Source organism: Lissotriton vulgaris, chromosome 12 (assembly GCF_964263255.1).
Source record: "Lissotriton vulgaris chromosome 12, aLisVul1.2, whole genome shotgun sequence".
Classification (NCBI taxonomy): Eukaryota; Metazoa; Chordata; class Amphibia; order Caudata; family Salamandridae; genus Lissotriton; species Lissotriton vulgaris.
Window position 1 is genome coordinate 737477139 of NC_141700.1, and position 17404 is coordinate 737494542.

The following is a 17404-nucleotide window of genomic DNA, read 5'->3' on the forward strand; positions in this document are numbered from 1 at the left end:
TGTTTTCACCCTTCAAGACCTTAGAAAGTTTGACAAACTTTGCATAGTTGCTGGTGGGGATACCAGAACTTTGCCTGCCTCACTTCTACCCCCTTGTTAACACATTATAATAACATAATATGCAAATATTAGTACTCTTTGGTATACAGAGTTTGCATAAGCAACTGCAAATTTTACAATCCATGAATATCTCAACTATGGATGCAAATTAAGTTCTAGTTCTATGGTCAAAATCAATCTAGAAATATCTGCTGGTCCATGAAAACTATACAAAGAAAGGTTACCAATTAAGATTTTAACATGTATCTCCTTCTTTATCATTCCTCATCAGATTCTACAGTATGGCATACATTTGGGTTCAAGCCATGGTCTTCACCATCAATGAAATCAACAAACATCAGGCTTTACTTCCAAATATCACATTGGGATTCCAGATATTTGATTCATGTCTGTCTGTACAAAGAAGTTTGCAGGGGACTGCTTGGCTGTTAACAGGTAGAGGAAAGCCCATCCTGAACTACCGGTGCCAGAATCAGTCTGTAATGACTGCAGTCATTGGGGAATCAATCTCTACCTCTTCACTTTCAATGGCCAGATTTCTGGGACTCTATAGGATGCCACAGGTAATGGGTGAGGTGAAATTACTTAAAGGCAATGATTTGCAGTTCTAACTAGGATGTTCGTAAGGTTTCCCTAATCATTACTGTCTCAATTATTACTTGGCTGGAGATTCATTCATTTCACTTCCGAAACCCAAACCCTCTACTCCATTCCCATTCCTCTACAAATTATAAAATAATACACATATCATATTCTCATTGATAGAATACAGACATCCATAAATAAGAGTGTTGTAATCAAGGGTAATAATAGTAGTTATATTATGGTATCTGCTTAGGATTACGTGTGTCCCACGTACTAGACTAGAGTTATTTAGCCCATCAAAACTTCTTAAACGAACATGTCAATGTGATGTTTTGTATGAAATTCTTCCTGATCTGGATACTTTTCTTCTGGTAGATTATTTTCCCTAGTTGTATATTAGCTAAGCTCAATATCATCAATTCTTTGCATTCAATCCTCCATAAATGCCAATGCTGATGACAAATGGCTTTGACAAAGATTTTACATCAGATAATGTGCTAAAAAAACGCAACATTCAGTTAAAAGAAATATTGAAATAGCCATTCAAAGTTGCTCTTTGTCTATGATGTCCAGTAAAGCCAGGTTTTCTTGAACATATTGCTTTTTTGCCTAAATCTGAGTTGCTTTTTCTAATCTCACAGGTCAGTTATTTTGCATCAATTCCACTGCTAAGTGACAAAGCTCAATTTCCATCTTTTTTACGGACATTCCCTAGTGACTACTTTCAGGCATATGGACTTACGGAGCTGGTGGTGAACTTTGGCTGGACCTGGGTGGGACTTCTCTCTGGTGAGGATGACTATGGAACTCTGGGCTCGCAAGTTTTGAAAGCGAACCTCTTGGCATCTGGAATCTGCATAGCATTCCATGAGACTGTCCCCATCAGCCCTTCCGCCAATAGAAACACTGTGATCAGTGATGTAGTCAAGAGATCCTCAGTCAATGTCATCCTGGCCTTTTGTAATCATCTTTACCTGCTTCCAGTGCTCAAGTCGCTTGTCAGAGTAAACGTCGCTGGGAAGTTGTGGATTACTAGTGATGCATTGTTCACTACCACCATTACCTCCAGTGCCGATCTTGGCAACATCATGAGTGGCTCACTTGGTTTGACTGCAAAGGAGGGTATGGTGCCAGGGATGGAAGACTTCTTCCTCAAAGCTCATCCTTTCACATCACCCAGTGATGTATTCATTAAACTCTTCTGGGAGGAGGCCTTCGGATGCCAATGGGAAACCAGTAATCTGACTTCAGGAGAAAGTGATATTACAAATACAGGCTGGTGCACTGGAGCGGAAAACCTGGATCAAAGAAATTATGACTATGACCAAAGAATCACCTATAATATCTATAATGCTGTCTATGCTGTGGCCCATGCCTTACACAACATGCATTCCTGTGTGCCAAGACATGGGCCCTTCACCCATAATGAGTGTGCCAACCCTAGCAATTTCACACCATGGCAGGTATGTGAATAAGGATCCTTTATTCTGTAATTCCAAACTAAACTCAATAACATGTATGGTGCCTTGAGTTTTTGGCGGCAAACGAAATAGAAAGAGTAGTGTCTGGATGGACTTTATGATTGTGACTGATGAGAGCTAAGTTGGTTGGTGACCAATATGAATGTTGAAATATTTAACTTGGTAAGCCCTTTTCATAAATAGATTTGGACATATATCTTCACCGTTGGATTGCAAGACAATATTGCATGTAGTTCTTGATGCACAGAATCAGAATTAGCACAGATGGACACCAAATAGCACACCTGAGTGCAACATTCTCTAGTATGGTAGGTTTTCCCAAGTCAGAACATTGGAATTAGTGGTGGGAAAGAGGCAGTGTTATGTTGTTTGGCCTGCAAACTGTATAGAAAACCAACAATGTAGGATGTGTATTGTTATTCACAGACATGTTACATGGCCATCCACATGCCAGTACCAACGTAGTACCACATCAAAATCTATCAAAAAAGGTTACATTAATGGACTCAGTTGGATGAGATCTCTAATTGAACAATCATCAAAAGTAGCTGATGCCCCTTACACCCTCCTGTATCTTTACAAGACCCATTTTTTAAATATGTTTAGATGGAGTACCTGCTGGGGGATCTTCCATTGGCATTGTCTTCAGGACCCTAAGTATGAAAAGAAATGGTTTGATTGGAGGCCAAATTTAGGCTGACAATTATAATATCATTTTCATTGGCTGCACCTTCACGACAATGCAGCAAGTAAATGTTTGTATTCCTCTGTGAAGCTTTGAAGATGTTCCCTGATCTAGAGGGAGAAAAAATGCCAGCTTGTTAGGAAAACTCCTGATGCAGTTCTTGGGTTCCCCGGACCCAAATTCAGTTTAAAACCACAAACAGTGAATCGGAGGAAGGTGAACAGATTCTTAGCTGCAGAGTCAGAAAGGGCGGTGACACTAGTTAGATACACAAAGGGACAGGGAGAATTAAAAGGCTTTTTGATATGTACAAAGACCAAATTCGTTGGTGCTATTTGCAATTTCAACAAGGCAGAAATAGCAAATTGTGACTGTGATTTAGGAAATCACAAATAGGGATTACCTATTTGCGACTCCTAAAGCACATGTGCAAGGCATTTCCTAAAAGCGAATTGGGTAATTAAGTAATCCTATTACAATTGACTCAAAGCCAATAGTAACCATGTGCAAAATTAACAAATGCATTTGAAAATACATTTGTTAATGTGATATAAAGTGCACATATGCCCCTAGAGCATTTGTACATTGAAATGTGCACTACTAATTTCAGTGTGCCTCCTTAAGGCCACAGGCACCTTGGGTTTGTATTTTCTAAATTGTGATTTCCTATTTTGCCCATTGGTGGGAATGCAAGAGTATTTCCTATTTGCGATTTCCTAATAGTGATTCCAATGCTATAGGAATCCCTATAAGTACATCCCAAATTTGGTACATATCATTTTACATTTACTAAAGAGCGATTTCTATGGAATCCTGACTTAGGAAATGCAAAATTCGATTTATTTACATCTGCCCAAGTACGTTTAAGAGGGAACTTTGGAATGGAGTAAGTTGTGGTGAATCCGGTGTCGCAGAATCAGCAGCTAACAACTGCAAACGCAAAATGTGTCACCCTTTGAACTGGCAGTTTGCAAAGATATTAGTTCTGCACATCCTGTGACGCAGCTGTTTAACTGCCATCCTCTAAATAAGGCTCTACATTTGTATGCATGCTGGAAGCAGTAAATCAAAGCTCCAATATGCATGGGATGTAGGAGAGATGGTTGCTCAACAAATTAAAATACACCACTGGTGAAAATAAGAACAGCTGTTATACACATATTCACTTGAATAATTACCATTTTAGCCTACTTTAATCTTAAGTCCCTATTGCCAGAACATCATCTCTTTGTTATGCCTTTATACTCTTCACTAATACATACCAATATGAAATCCTAAACCTTCCTCTTTCCAATAGAAAACATTCCTGTATATTAGTATGGTCAGTTATTGTCAATTAAAATTAATTTTAATAGAATTGAATCAAATAATGTGCCCTTTACCAATTAACAGCATGGACATATTTTATATATGAAATTCCTTTAGACTAGTACATTAAATGGAATTAAATATTTTTTCCAATGCGTATTTGTCAAATTAAATAAGCAATTTTGATGAAATTCAGCTAATTGAACAACTGCTATGCTAATATTAAATCTACATGTAATCCCAACAGATGTTAAGTATTAAAATAAGAAACTACATCCATTACAATTCAAGAACTTTACTTACACAATGTGGTCTACCCAGACTAACTTTAACGTGAAACCTGATCCTAACTGCAACCACTGAGTACTCTCTAATTTACTTATTTGAATTCAACTTAATGTAATTTAATATCCGAGTGTGAGAGATTTGAATAAATTGCCTTTGTGTAATTATGGAAAATTAAAGATAAATAAGCAACATTAACTATCAAGCACTTTGTGTTAAGAAAAGATACTAGAGATGCATTTAATGGTGAGGAAATCCAAGACCCGTTATTCAAGCATGTAGTCATTTTGTTTAATCCAGCCTGCTTCTGCCTAGCTATAGATCATATTTCCCTGTTCCCTAAGCTCAGCCATCTTCACCAAACCCATTCTTATCTACTTCCGTTTTCAACTTTAGTTTCACTATTTATTCCAGTAAGCCTGCCACATGTTCTAACTTTTCATTTTGTTGATCCCTGTTTGTCTATTTTTGCAATATCTTAACTTTTGTTATCCCTATCAAAGTACAAAGGAAGGCAGCACTGTGTGTCCTCTCGGACCACCTGTTGTCAACAGTGGTGCAAGGGGTTAACACCCCACCATATTGTTAATGAGGAAAAGAGTACAGATTATTAGTGCACAATCAGCGGAGAAGGAAAGTGTGGCGCAACATGTGCCACCACACCTTGGTTTCCCGGCCCGACGGGCAGTTAATACACTGCTGGCCTGACCCCAATTGAATACGGAGAAGACCTGCTCAACCTGCTTGGTGGTGAGACGGCAAGACTAGGGTGATGATGTTTAGAATTATTAAATTGTATATATATTAGTTTTTTTCTGGATGCATTATTTACATCACAGGTAAGTTTACATGGACACCTTTGGAGTGATCCATCAAGTTAGGGTTTAAGAAAATGGAAGGGTCCTAAAATGAGTTTTCTCCATGAAATTTCCATAGGAAAACTCGGAATCAGTGATTAAGAAGGCATAGCTGACAGGAATTACCCCAAACCTAGCATAAATCTAGAATGAAGGGCATGTCGGTGTTGTGGTGGAATCAGCAATCTCCACAAAAATACTCAATCAATCCTCAATTCTCACCTCATTCACAATGGATTGCCAACACTTCTGAGTTATTTTTCAGTTATTTTATTAAGGGCTTCCATGGCTAACCCCAAGAGTAGTGGGCGTAGTGGGGGTATGCAGAGGGCCACAGATTTAATACCAAACTCCATGGTACTCCATGGAGCACCCCTTCGCCACCCGCCACCCGCCTCCTACCCGCCCTATTAACAATTACTTACAACTTTTAAAAAACAACTTAATGGGCAGTTTTCACAGAGAACGCTATGAAGAGGAGGAGGGCAGCTCGGGGGCGTCGCAGCTAAGGTAAGGTGTTTTATTATTTACTATAAGTTGTTTTTTAAAAGTTGAAAGTAACTTTTAAAAGGGCGGTGGGAGGCGAGGGCTGGTCAACTCTGCTCCGCTGTGGAGTGTGCGAGGTTTGCCTGCTCTACATTCTCCACGGTAGGCGGAGCAGGCAAATCTCTGCACACTCCAGGGGTGGAGCGGAGCTCTCTGCCCGTGGTTACCCATGGCACGTTTCTGCTGCCTGCAGTTAAATTTTGTACTGTGCTGGTAAGTCTCCTGGGTCATTAAATCTGTGAACACAGGAGAACTTACCAATGTTTTTGAAATACAATGAATTATATCTCTATGTTCCTTAGCTGGATTGCAGCCCTTTACTGGTTCTTTTTATGATTGCACATTGTGTGCTAATAATGTTATAAAGAAGACTCAGACACATGTTAAAAATAAAAAAAAAGTCTGTGATTTTTCAGCCCATCAAATGCAATCATACAAACAATGTTAAAAGAATGGCCCACAGGCATGTTGATTTCTTTTGTTTAGCAAAACTGTATTGAACATTTTCATAAAAATAATTATTATTAAACATTGTATTGTGTGAATTATTGAAATAAATATTAGAATAAAAATATAGGTGAATGTTGGAGAAATATGATATATATCATTTGATATGCTCACTCCCTGATAAAGAAAATAGGCCCATTTTGTATGGTTTGGTGGTAAAGGCCATGCACAGCATGGAGTTACCTGTCACAGGCAAAGCCCACTGGGCAACTCTGTGCAATGTGTGGCGAGAGGGTGACGTTAACGTAAGATAATAAGATAATTTTATGCTAAAAAGCCCTAGAAATTCACGGAAAAAACAAAAGAAATGTGACGTTATAGTTAGGAGTTAGTAATATCTTTCTTTGCATTAAAAGACCTCAGAAATGTACTGAAAAAAACAAATGTTAACGGGAACTTATAGTTATGTGAAACATACCATTTTAAAAGGAGAAAGGCACTGGCATTCACCAGTTATAGTTATCTCAAGCAACTATAACTCATGCCTTTGGATATACTTAATCAGTGGGTTTGTTTGTTTAAATCAATATGCTTTAACTGACATGTTCACATAAATATAATGTTTCAGAGAATGTATATATGTATACATATGTGTATATATAGATATATATGTATTCACTGAAAAAAACAATGGTTACAGGGATGCTATAGTTAGACTGACATTTGACTCGTACAAAACCAGACAAATTGAGCAGTTACGCTAACAATAACTTATGCCCTCGCAATGCACTGCTTATGACCTCACATATTACATCACTCATGACATGTCAGTGACATCACTCATGACATCAACAATACACAAAACCAAAAATGGGGGAGAATGACCCACTTGTCCTGTGTTCCCAGGGTCTCAGATAACGTGGGAGGCCCCTTCTGTGTAAAAAACCCTCATATGCAGACACAGGCATAAGGTAGTGTATTTTGGTTCTCTGCCATTCAGTGCCTCAACAGCATCATCTTTGGGTCTTTTTCTTTGTATGTTATGCTGACCTCCGCCTGGAGAAAGACCAACCGGTGTGACAGTAGTGGCCAGAGATTAAAAGAGTGCATGTTAGTGCACAGGTGAGTGTGAGATAAAATTCCTTATGCCAAGTCTCTTGTTATTTATTCTGTGGATCGTTGGTATAGGAAACTAAAAACAAAAGCATGCGTTTTTAGACCCAGTTACTGGCCTATCTCAGAACTAGAACTAGAGTTAGTAAAAGTCCACATGACTACTGTACTGCAACAGGTACTTAAGGCTTGCAGTTTCCTCGATGTCATGAAAAACATAAAGACTTAAGGTACAGATATAATATATCTGCCCATCTTCGACATAAAGGTGGTGTGTACACCACTTTCTCACATTTAGGAGCCCAAGTAAGCTCTTAACACACTGGTCCTGATGAAAGCCTCTAGAGTTACCAGTAGGCTGAAACATGTTGACCGTTTTTCACTAGTGCGATAGGCCAGTAACTGGGTCTAAAAACGCACGCTTTTGTTTTCATACAGTAAAACTCACACTAACAATACCACTCACACACTGATACACCCATTTACAGATCCATACAGACCCGACACATTATTTTATAGACCCAGTGAGTTACTGATGTAGCCAGTCTGAGACCCACTCAAATACTAATGCACCCCCTCACACACCACACAGACACTGACACACCCACTTCAACTCTGATACACCCTCTTATAAACTCACTCAGATATTGATGCACCCACTCACAGACCCACGCAGACAGTGATGTATCCAGTCATAGACCCAAACAGTCACTGATGTACCCTTTCACAAACCCACTCAGTTACAGATGAAGTTACTGCGAGACCCACTCAGACACTAATGCACTCAATCACACACCCACTCTTACGCCCATAGGACACTTACATACACACTCAAACATTGTTGTAACCATTGACAAATTCACTGAGAGATCCGGATACCCACTCAAAGACCTACTCAGCACCTGAGCCATTCCCAGAACTTCCCAGACACAGACAAACCCATTCACAAGCTCAATGAGTGACTGTTCCACCCACTTATAGACCCACTCAGAGACTGATGCACCCATTGAGAAACTCACTCAGATGTTGATGCATCCACTCGAATGCCTATTCAGACAGTTACAGACAGTTATATAATTACTCACAGAGTCATTCAGACAGTGACAAACCTGCTCACCGTCCCTCTTAGACACCAACATACCCAGTTACTGACCCACACATACACCAACACATCCACTCACAGATCCACTTACATTGTGACACACCCAGTCACAGACTCATTCAGACACAGATGCACCTACTCACAAGCCCTCTGAGACACTCACATATTCAGTCACTGATCCACTCAGGCAATGGTACACCCACTCACAGACCAAGTCAGACAGTGATGTATTAACTCACAGATGAACTCAAACATTGATTCACTCACTAACGTACCCACTCAGACACTGAAATGGTCACTCACTGATCTACACAGACAGTCATGTACCCACTTAGATATCCAGTCATGCAGTCACGCACTTAGTCAAAAAGTCAGTGAGACACTGATTCACCCAGTGAGAAACCTATTTATATAATGGTTTCCTCATTTACAGACCTACTTCGACACTGATGCACCCACTCACATTCCCACTCAGACACTGATGCACCCAGTCACAGACCCATTTAATCACTGACAAGGCTAGTCACTGACTCAGTCAGATATGGATGCATCCATTCACAATTGTACTTACATCGTAATACACGTAGTCACAGACTCACTCTGAGTCTTACGTTCTTTCACAGACCCCTTCACACTTTTCTGATGCCTATCATAGATCTTTGCAGAGTGAAGTACATACTTAAATTCACATTTATACAGTTAGTTATTTTAATATGTATAGAGTTAAAGTTATAGTTAAAAATCTAAAATGTGCTGTGAATTGAGTTTGTTCTTTTGCTTTGCGGATCTGCAAAGGGAGCATGAAACTATTTTTGAGGATTATCGTTTAAAAAAATATTATATTTTTCACTGTTGGGTTATAAAGGTGCTCTGACAAGAGCTATTGTGTTCAATATGACTTCGTTACAGCTACATTTAAGCTTGGATGCACAGTTTTAGGTTGCTAAGAAATACTCTGTTCCTTTCATCTGTGAAGTGAACTCCATCACTTTTAAAGATTTCTTCCATGTGAAAATACAGGTAGCTGTTGTAGATAAGAGCCAATGTTATGGTCTCTGAGATAAGCAGTAACAGTTTTATTAACATGCTTCCTGCCTTTGTCAATCTCTGGACAGACCAGATTTGATCACTTCTTTTATTTTGTCTTTGGCATATATTAGAGTACACACACACACAGTGTGAGGGAAAAGCAACGTCAGTTGTGCAAAGGTATTCTTCATTAGGATTTCTAGCCGCACCCCAGTCAGTGTACCTTGGTCATTGCCACCACACTGCACAATCATGAGGTAAGGGGGTTGAAAATTCAAAATGCTTTTAACCAAAGCCAGCAATTCGTGCCACTTTATTTCTCTCCGAGGAAACCATTTAATATAAATTGATACTTGTAAATTGATACTTGTATAGCGCACTACTCACCCGCAAGGGTCTCAAGGCGCTTGTACGAATACCGCTGTGGAACCCATCCTGGCTTTCCCTGTGAGGCGTCCACTCCTGAGCACCCCCAAGGTGGAGGCCATTATGCAAACCCAAATCTTTGGCAATACCACTGTCTCTAGCAAATTATCCCAAAAAACATAGCTGCGACCCACACTCCATACTGTAAGCATTTTAAAGGAAGGAACAGTAAGAATTAGAAGATGTCTGTAGCAGAATGTGCCAGTTTGTATCATGAAAGGCATCTAAAATGGAGGACAGAATCTGGTTTAAGAAAAAGAGATAAGTGATTGGGTGTTCATGGAAAATAGTTTGTAAAATAAGTGTGTTCCTGATTGGCTGTGGAAAAACCATTAAAAGGCTCCATACACTGGATAAGGTTAGATTTCTAAATACTAAACCACACCTGCTACTATTGAATTGGAAGCTGGTGTGCTGCACTTAAAAACATGTTTAACTTTTAACTTACTGGTACAGTTGAATGTTTCATACATTTTTGCTATGGAAGCTGAGTTAAAGCAGTGTGGGGAAGAGTTTCAAGTACAGAGGCATATTAAAACTAAAGCAAGCCTTACATGCCCCAGTGAAGGAAAGTGGTCAGATTAGAGACTGTAGGAACACCTATAAGGAAACCCTAAAAAATAGAAAAAATGCCCAAAGAAAGAAGCTTGGGATGCCCTGTGTGTAGCTTCATTGAGTAAAGACTCCGCATCATTTTGGAAAGTTGTTAACGCTCCTTTCCTGAATCAGAATAATTCAGACCCACTTGAAGTGGCAATACCGGAGAGAGAGTGGGTTGAACACTTTGCAAGGTTGTACTCCGGCGAACATGAAAAGAAGGAAGGTGTGACTGTGAATGCCCAAGTGGGAGTGCGTACACACTCTAGCAGTGCTCTAGCTCCTGATATCACCGTAGCAGAGATATATGAATGTATTGATGCATGCCTGGGACGGAAAGCACCGGGTCCTGATGGGGTTCCGGTTGACCTTTATAAAAATAATAGGGAATTATGGGCCCCGATCCTTGCACGTCTCTTTAATGCTACCTTACACAAGGGCCTTCTTCCATCCTGGTGTGAATCATTGATAGTCCCTATATTTAAAAAGGGTGCCCGAGATAGTTGTCAGTGTTTTCGCTCAATATCACTCCTGGACTCCACTGTCAAGATCCTTGGACGTGTAATTTTAAATGGACTCTAAACATGGGCGGACGAGAATAAAATAATAAGCGATTTAGAGTATGGCTTTAGGAAGGGGCTTGGAACAATCGAACAGGGCTTGAATTTGCATAATTTAATTGAGAAATATACCAAAGCCAAAGAGGGACGATTGTTTTTAACTTTTGTAGATCTTACCTCCGCATTCGACTGTGTCTCGCACAGCAAACTTTGGCTGGTTATGGGTAAGCTGGGGGTTGACCACTCGATCATTAACTTCCTCCGGGAACTCTATTTAGGAGCTTCCGCCAAAGTAAGATTTGGGGAAAACGGTGAATGTACTGAATCTATTGGGATCAGCAGGGGTGTACGCCAAGGCTGCGTCCTGGCTCCGTTCCTCTTCACACTCTATATCAATGATGTGGAGAAGATGCTTTTGACTGAGTGTAGGGACATGCCAACGGTGGGAGAAAGACCAATCCCAACACTGCTGTACGCAGATGACGCCGTCCTGATGGCTAGAACTCCGCAGGCCATGCAAAGGCTGGTCATCTCCTTTTCTGATTTTATGACAAGGCTAGGTTTGAGGATTAACTGTTCTAAGACATTCACCATGAACTGTGGATCGGGTGCACACAAAAAGAGAAAGGCACTTTATATTGGTACTACCCCAGTTGATGTTACCCCAACGTTCTCCTATTTGGGAGTTTTAATTGATTGTACAGGCCTATGGAACACCACTATAAACACTAGAAAATTATTGTACAGTCAATCGATTATGGCACTAAAGAATTTTAGCTAAGGTTAAGAGAAGTAGGAGACTCAGAGCAGTACGTCAAATAAGGAGAAACGTTGTTTTCCTTATAAAGCCCTCACCCACCGACCTAGTCGGTGGCATGCTTCATCATCGGGCCCACCGCAGTGGCACCAAATGTGCCCCGGGTGTGCTTCAACGCCAGGTGACTGCGGAGCTGGTATGTTGCTGAATGTGCAGTGAGTTGGGTGAGAAGGGTGAAGTTTAAAAGCTATACAGCTGGTCCCAGTACCTGAGGGTACAATATTTTAATGAACTGGGCCTCTGTTAGCGGATAAAAGGCAAGTAGACGTTAATTGGAGTGCTAATTATGGCCTCCAGCGTCTAGTGTGGTCTACATGTTTCAGCCAGTGCCTTATAGATTTTATACTGGCTTTCCTCAGGACCGTTTTAATATGTGCAAAACGTGCAGATTAAATAATAAAAATTAAATTATAGTGGTTGTGTTATCTTTAGGCTAAGTGAAGCGCACACTAAGGCGCTATAACTGTTAGAGGGGGATTCCCTCAAGCTTAATCAGTTTTGTCTTGTAAAGTATTGCAGTCTGGTTCCTCCTTGGACATATTCGTCCTTCCGGGCGCCGCGGAAGGACGAATAGGTCCAAGGAGGAACCAGACTGCAATACTCGGTCTCTTTCTCTGCCAGGCGACCCATGAAGCTTTTTACAAGTCAAAACTGATCAAGCTGACACTAAAAAGATTGGTATTATATGAGTCAGACTTGATTTTGGATTAGGCCTGGCACTAAAAAACGTGGGTTTCTAATGAAACAGGCAGAGAAATGTGAGATTTAAATCATGTTCCCATGCGTATTAAGCAGAATTTTTGTATAAATAACTCTCCTGGAGGTTGCAGAGCTAGTAGGATATAAATAGTAATGCATGTACCTAAAACTGAAAATGTACTCTGTCAAGATTGAATGTGTGATCTCCGAAATATCTCACCCATGTCTCTATTTCTATATTTAGTTTAACACATTTGGTGCAGCTGATGACCTAACATAAAAACTATACGGTCTATTATACCGCAGGGCAAATATTGAGAGAGGTAGTTATCAATCAGTCCCAGTAGCACACATCTCTTTTCACAGCAGGCCTTGTAGAGCCATCTGAACACACAGCTTCATATCCTGCTGCCCTGTATGATAACTAGAAAGGGAACCATGCAGCTTCTTCTACACAGAATTACGGTCCAGATGGTCTAAAAGAGAGATAGTCTAGTACCTAGAGGTTATTTTACATGTGTCATCTCATACATAAAATGCTCTGACACACTAATTGAGGTCTCTAGAAAGATGCTGACACTAATAAGAGTGGCATGACATTGAGTTGGCCTTTCATTTTGGGTTGGGTCTGGTACTGTGAGCTCTGTCTCTCTAATCGAACTGGTAGAGAAATGTGAGGTTGAAAGCAGGTTCCCAAGTGTTTTAACCAGAAACCTAGTTTATATAGGTCTCCGCAAAGGTGCACATCAAGTAGACCATAGATAGCATTGTCTCTACTTGAAACTGAAAACCTATTATGAAAACTTTCATTGTCTGAAAGCCACGTTTGTACTTGTACATGTAATCTAAGATGTGTGGTGCAGCTGATGATCCTGACTTGAAAACTATACAGTCTATCATAACCCTCATCAAATATTGACAAAGCTAGTTCACCTTTCAGTCTCAGTCCCACACATCTCTTCTCAAAGCATGCCTTGTGGAAGCACTTGAACAAACAGCGTTATATCCCGCTACCCTGTATGATAACCAGAAAGTGATCCATGCAGTAGGTAGAAGTATGTTTAGAAGTAGAGTAATTAAAAATTTACTAAAGAAGTTAAAACAGTATAAGGGAAGATCGTCAGCTTATAAGCAAAAGCAACAGATTCAAAGTGTAGCAAATAAAGCTTTTGAGTTGAAACTAAAATTGTTTATCCTAATATTGAATAGATTGAGAACACTCGATAAAACAGTAGTGTTCATAAATGAATAAAGTAGGCAGAAAAAGCCTGGTTAATAGAACTAACTTTTGTAAAACCTTTACGGGGGAATGGACCACCACTGAGCCTTTTTTTAATGAAGAAAGCTATTTTCAAGGGAACACATTAGTACATGCATTTGATACTAGTGGTCGATGGTATGATGTGAAAGAAGTAATAGCTGAAGAAGTTCAAGGAAGGCACACACAACTTTCTGCATATAAGTGATATTGTAGTAGTAGCTGCAGTATTCAACAGGAGTCTGCTAATATATTACAAAACATTTTACGCCAATATCAAAATAGAAGTGTTAATTGAAAGATTACTATATGGCAAGGACTAGAACCATGTAAAATAAATAAAATATACCAAATTACAGGGACGTTTTCGGGCTTGTCTTTCAAGGAAAGTGTGCCAAAAGCACTTAAAAGTGTTAGCTGTCCGCCACTCTGTAAAGCAGATGTTTGTAAGCAGATTTTACTATGTAATATCTCCTGCATTATGTTTAAGTGAAATGAATACAGCTCTTTTGCATGCTGCAGTAGCACATGTACACATAGATTGTTATGATGTACACTTTCGTTTTTTAGTTCTGAAGATGAGTTTACACAAAATGAGGACTTATATCTGCAGCTGTTGTAGAAGATAGAGAGGTTAGTGTTGATAATTTTACAGAACAGATTACAAAGTTTAACACTGTTTCCTCTGAAAAGCCAAACTTTGGGGCCGATTAGGATGGCGGACGGATCGCCACCACCATGCAGGCGGTGGCGATCCGTCCGCCATACATGCCCGTCCGTTGTTGACACACTCATTACAAAAGTCATACTAGGAATGTTCATTTATACTTAAAATTGAAAAAAGAAAGGGGCAACAGTTTGCTACTTATTAATTTGTGGAATAATGTTTAGAATTGTCTGTTGATCAAGTTATATGCCATTACTGTTACAACAAATTAAAAGAAAACAAAATACCAGCTAAAGCTATACATAACAACTTACAGTTGGTACCCATTCTTAAAGAACCAGTAGATTTAAATGTTAATGAAACTATTCTTATTCAATCTGTACATTAATTCCAGACAATAGTTTATATGGAACTTAAGACAGAAAAGCTGCCAACAACAGATTTACAAAAAGGTTGTGTACCTACTGTTAGATTTTAAGCAAAATATTAAAACTATTGGTGTCGACAGAGAGGAAAATGAGGCACTAGTTCTTCTACTAAATGGTGTACCCACAAAGAGTAAAATAATCTGACAAGAGTCAGTAGATATTTGTAACGTATGAAATGCAACATTATACCACGCACAATATTTATAATACGAATGTTAATGCTGATCAAGTAACAAGGTACATATAGGTAAAACAGTAGTTTCAACTGGCAAAATTGAAAAAGTAGATCAATCCTGAAGTGAAGACATGGATGGCCATTATACCATACATCCTTTCAATTCAAAAGAAATTATTGGTAACACTATTGAATTATTTCAAATGAAAGAAGCAAAAGGAGCTCCCATGAGTATATGGAAAAAAAGTTTTGAAGCTTGGTGTTTTCTACAGCTGTTCCCTACTAGAGATGGTGGACGATTTGATGATTGGCCTTTACGGATTCCGGCATCTGGATATCAGACATTAAGATTATACTGTTAAGATCCAAGATTCCCTTTCAAATTCATCTTCTCTTTGAGAGTGATTTGTCTGGTCTTTCATATGCTGTGAACCATATATTAAAAACAGAATTCATGTACAAAGTCTTTCTGCAAGACAATTGATGGAGGAAGTTGAACAAAGGGATAAAAACTTGGAATGTCACTTAATGAATTTAATGGTGTGCCACCATGGTACCAATGAATATAGGTATCATTGTTATGGTGAACTAAAGTGCATGTTGAGAAATCTAAGTACACCTACTTGGTTTCTTACACTTAGTTGTGCTGAATATGAATGGAATGATTCACCTGAATTCTTACGAGAAGCATATTCAAATATAAAAAACATTGAAGTGAAGACAGCTGGAAAACTCACTTCTTTGGATCCTGCAAATGCCTGCAGGTAGTTTCAGACTATGATGTCATGTATCTACAAAACAGCATTCCACCGCTTAGAGAGAGAACTGATTTCTTTTGATGAAAACAGATAGTAATAACACTATTTTGTCTTTCATCGAACAGTATGTTACTTGTGCACTCCAAAGAGAAGGGTAGGGTAAGAGCTTTAGACAACAAGTTTTACGGATTCAAAGTCTTAGATGTGGAAATTACTGAAGACGGAAAAACAAATGTAAAGGAAAATGTTATACAAAATGTTGTTTTGGATTCTCACTTCTTTTAATTTCTAAAGGAAAAGTAAACAACTGTTTATCAGTGGTAAGACATACAACAACTCCCAAATCTCCCAATAATACAAACATCTAAAATCCAGTCATTTTTAAAATGTAGCATCCAAATATGGATATTCAGTTTGTTGCGGACAACTCAATTGCTGTTGCTCGTTATGTCACATCATATATTACAAAATCTGAGAAGTCAGATATGAAAGAGATGTGAGAAGAAATCTCTGCAGAAAAGAGTCTCAGCAAAACATACTTTTTTGTTTAAAACGTTTTTATTGAATTTTCAATTACAAGAAATACAAGAGAAAATAAAAACAATAACATGAAAAAGTAATATTATATACAGTATATTATAAAACATAAGATAAAAGAAATATTATAGTGATTTAATATAAGCATAACCTTAGAGAAATAAGGGAAAGGAAAGAATAAGAAAGAGAGGGGAAAGATAGAAAGGAAAGAAGGAGAAACAGAAAGGTATGAAAGGTCCAAAAAGTTGTAGAAGAACAATATAAAAGAAAATAGAGAGAAAAGAAAGAATTAAGGTACAGGAGTATGAGTAGATATGACGAAAAGGGAAGCCAAACAAGATCAGATTTAACTTTCTGAGAGATAGAAATGGAGGAAACAGTGGCAATTCTATGCTCGTCACAATAAGAAATTCCACCAGGTTAATGAAGATAGTGTCGAATTATCTTTCAAGGATGATAAGATAGCTTTAAAAGCTAATGCAATAAAAATATCAATTAACAAGGAAACAGGAGATGAGTCATCAACATCAGTTAATAAAGAACCTAGAAATACATTCTAGCACTTAAAAATGTTCATGCAAATAGACCAATCAGATTTCCAAAACGTAAATACACTAGAGCATTCATAAAGCTGAGGCTTCAATGTGCCAGTATCAGTCGAACAAGCACAGCATAGAGGACAAGAAGAGGGAAAAAACTTAGAAATCCCAACAGGAGTTATAACAGCTCTATTATATATGAAATATAAAGATTGGGTAATACGAGCAGCAGCAGAAACTTTAAACAATTTAGACCAAAATTTATCACAAGTTGTAATGGGAAAAGAAACGGACAAGTCAGTTTCCGATGCAATTTCAATAGGGGATTTAGGTCTCTCAATAACATTTGATAACAATAACTTATATACAAGAGCAGCTTTAGGACTGTATGTGGGAAATAAAATATATAAATGAGAGGATGGGGTAGGAGAGGGTGTAACATCTG

General features: G+C 38.7%; 1 protein-coding gene across 1 annotated transcript in view; it reads left to right on the forward strand.

Annotated features, from left to right (window-relative positions):
- Positions 1 to 365: 365 nt before the first annotated feature.
- LOC147678457 (extracellular calcium-sensing receptor-like) overlaps positions 366 to 17404 on the forward strand; it is a 65219-nt gene continuing 48180 nt past the window's right edge. Inside the window, exons 1-2 of the mRNA XM_086945640.1 lie at positions 366 to 623; positions 1287 to 2108. Of these exons, the coding sequence (XP_086801766.1) occupies positions 366 to 623; positions 1287 to 2108 (1080 nt within the window). The remainder of the gene's footprint in view (positions 624 to 1286; positions 2109 to 17404) is intronic.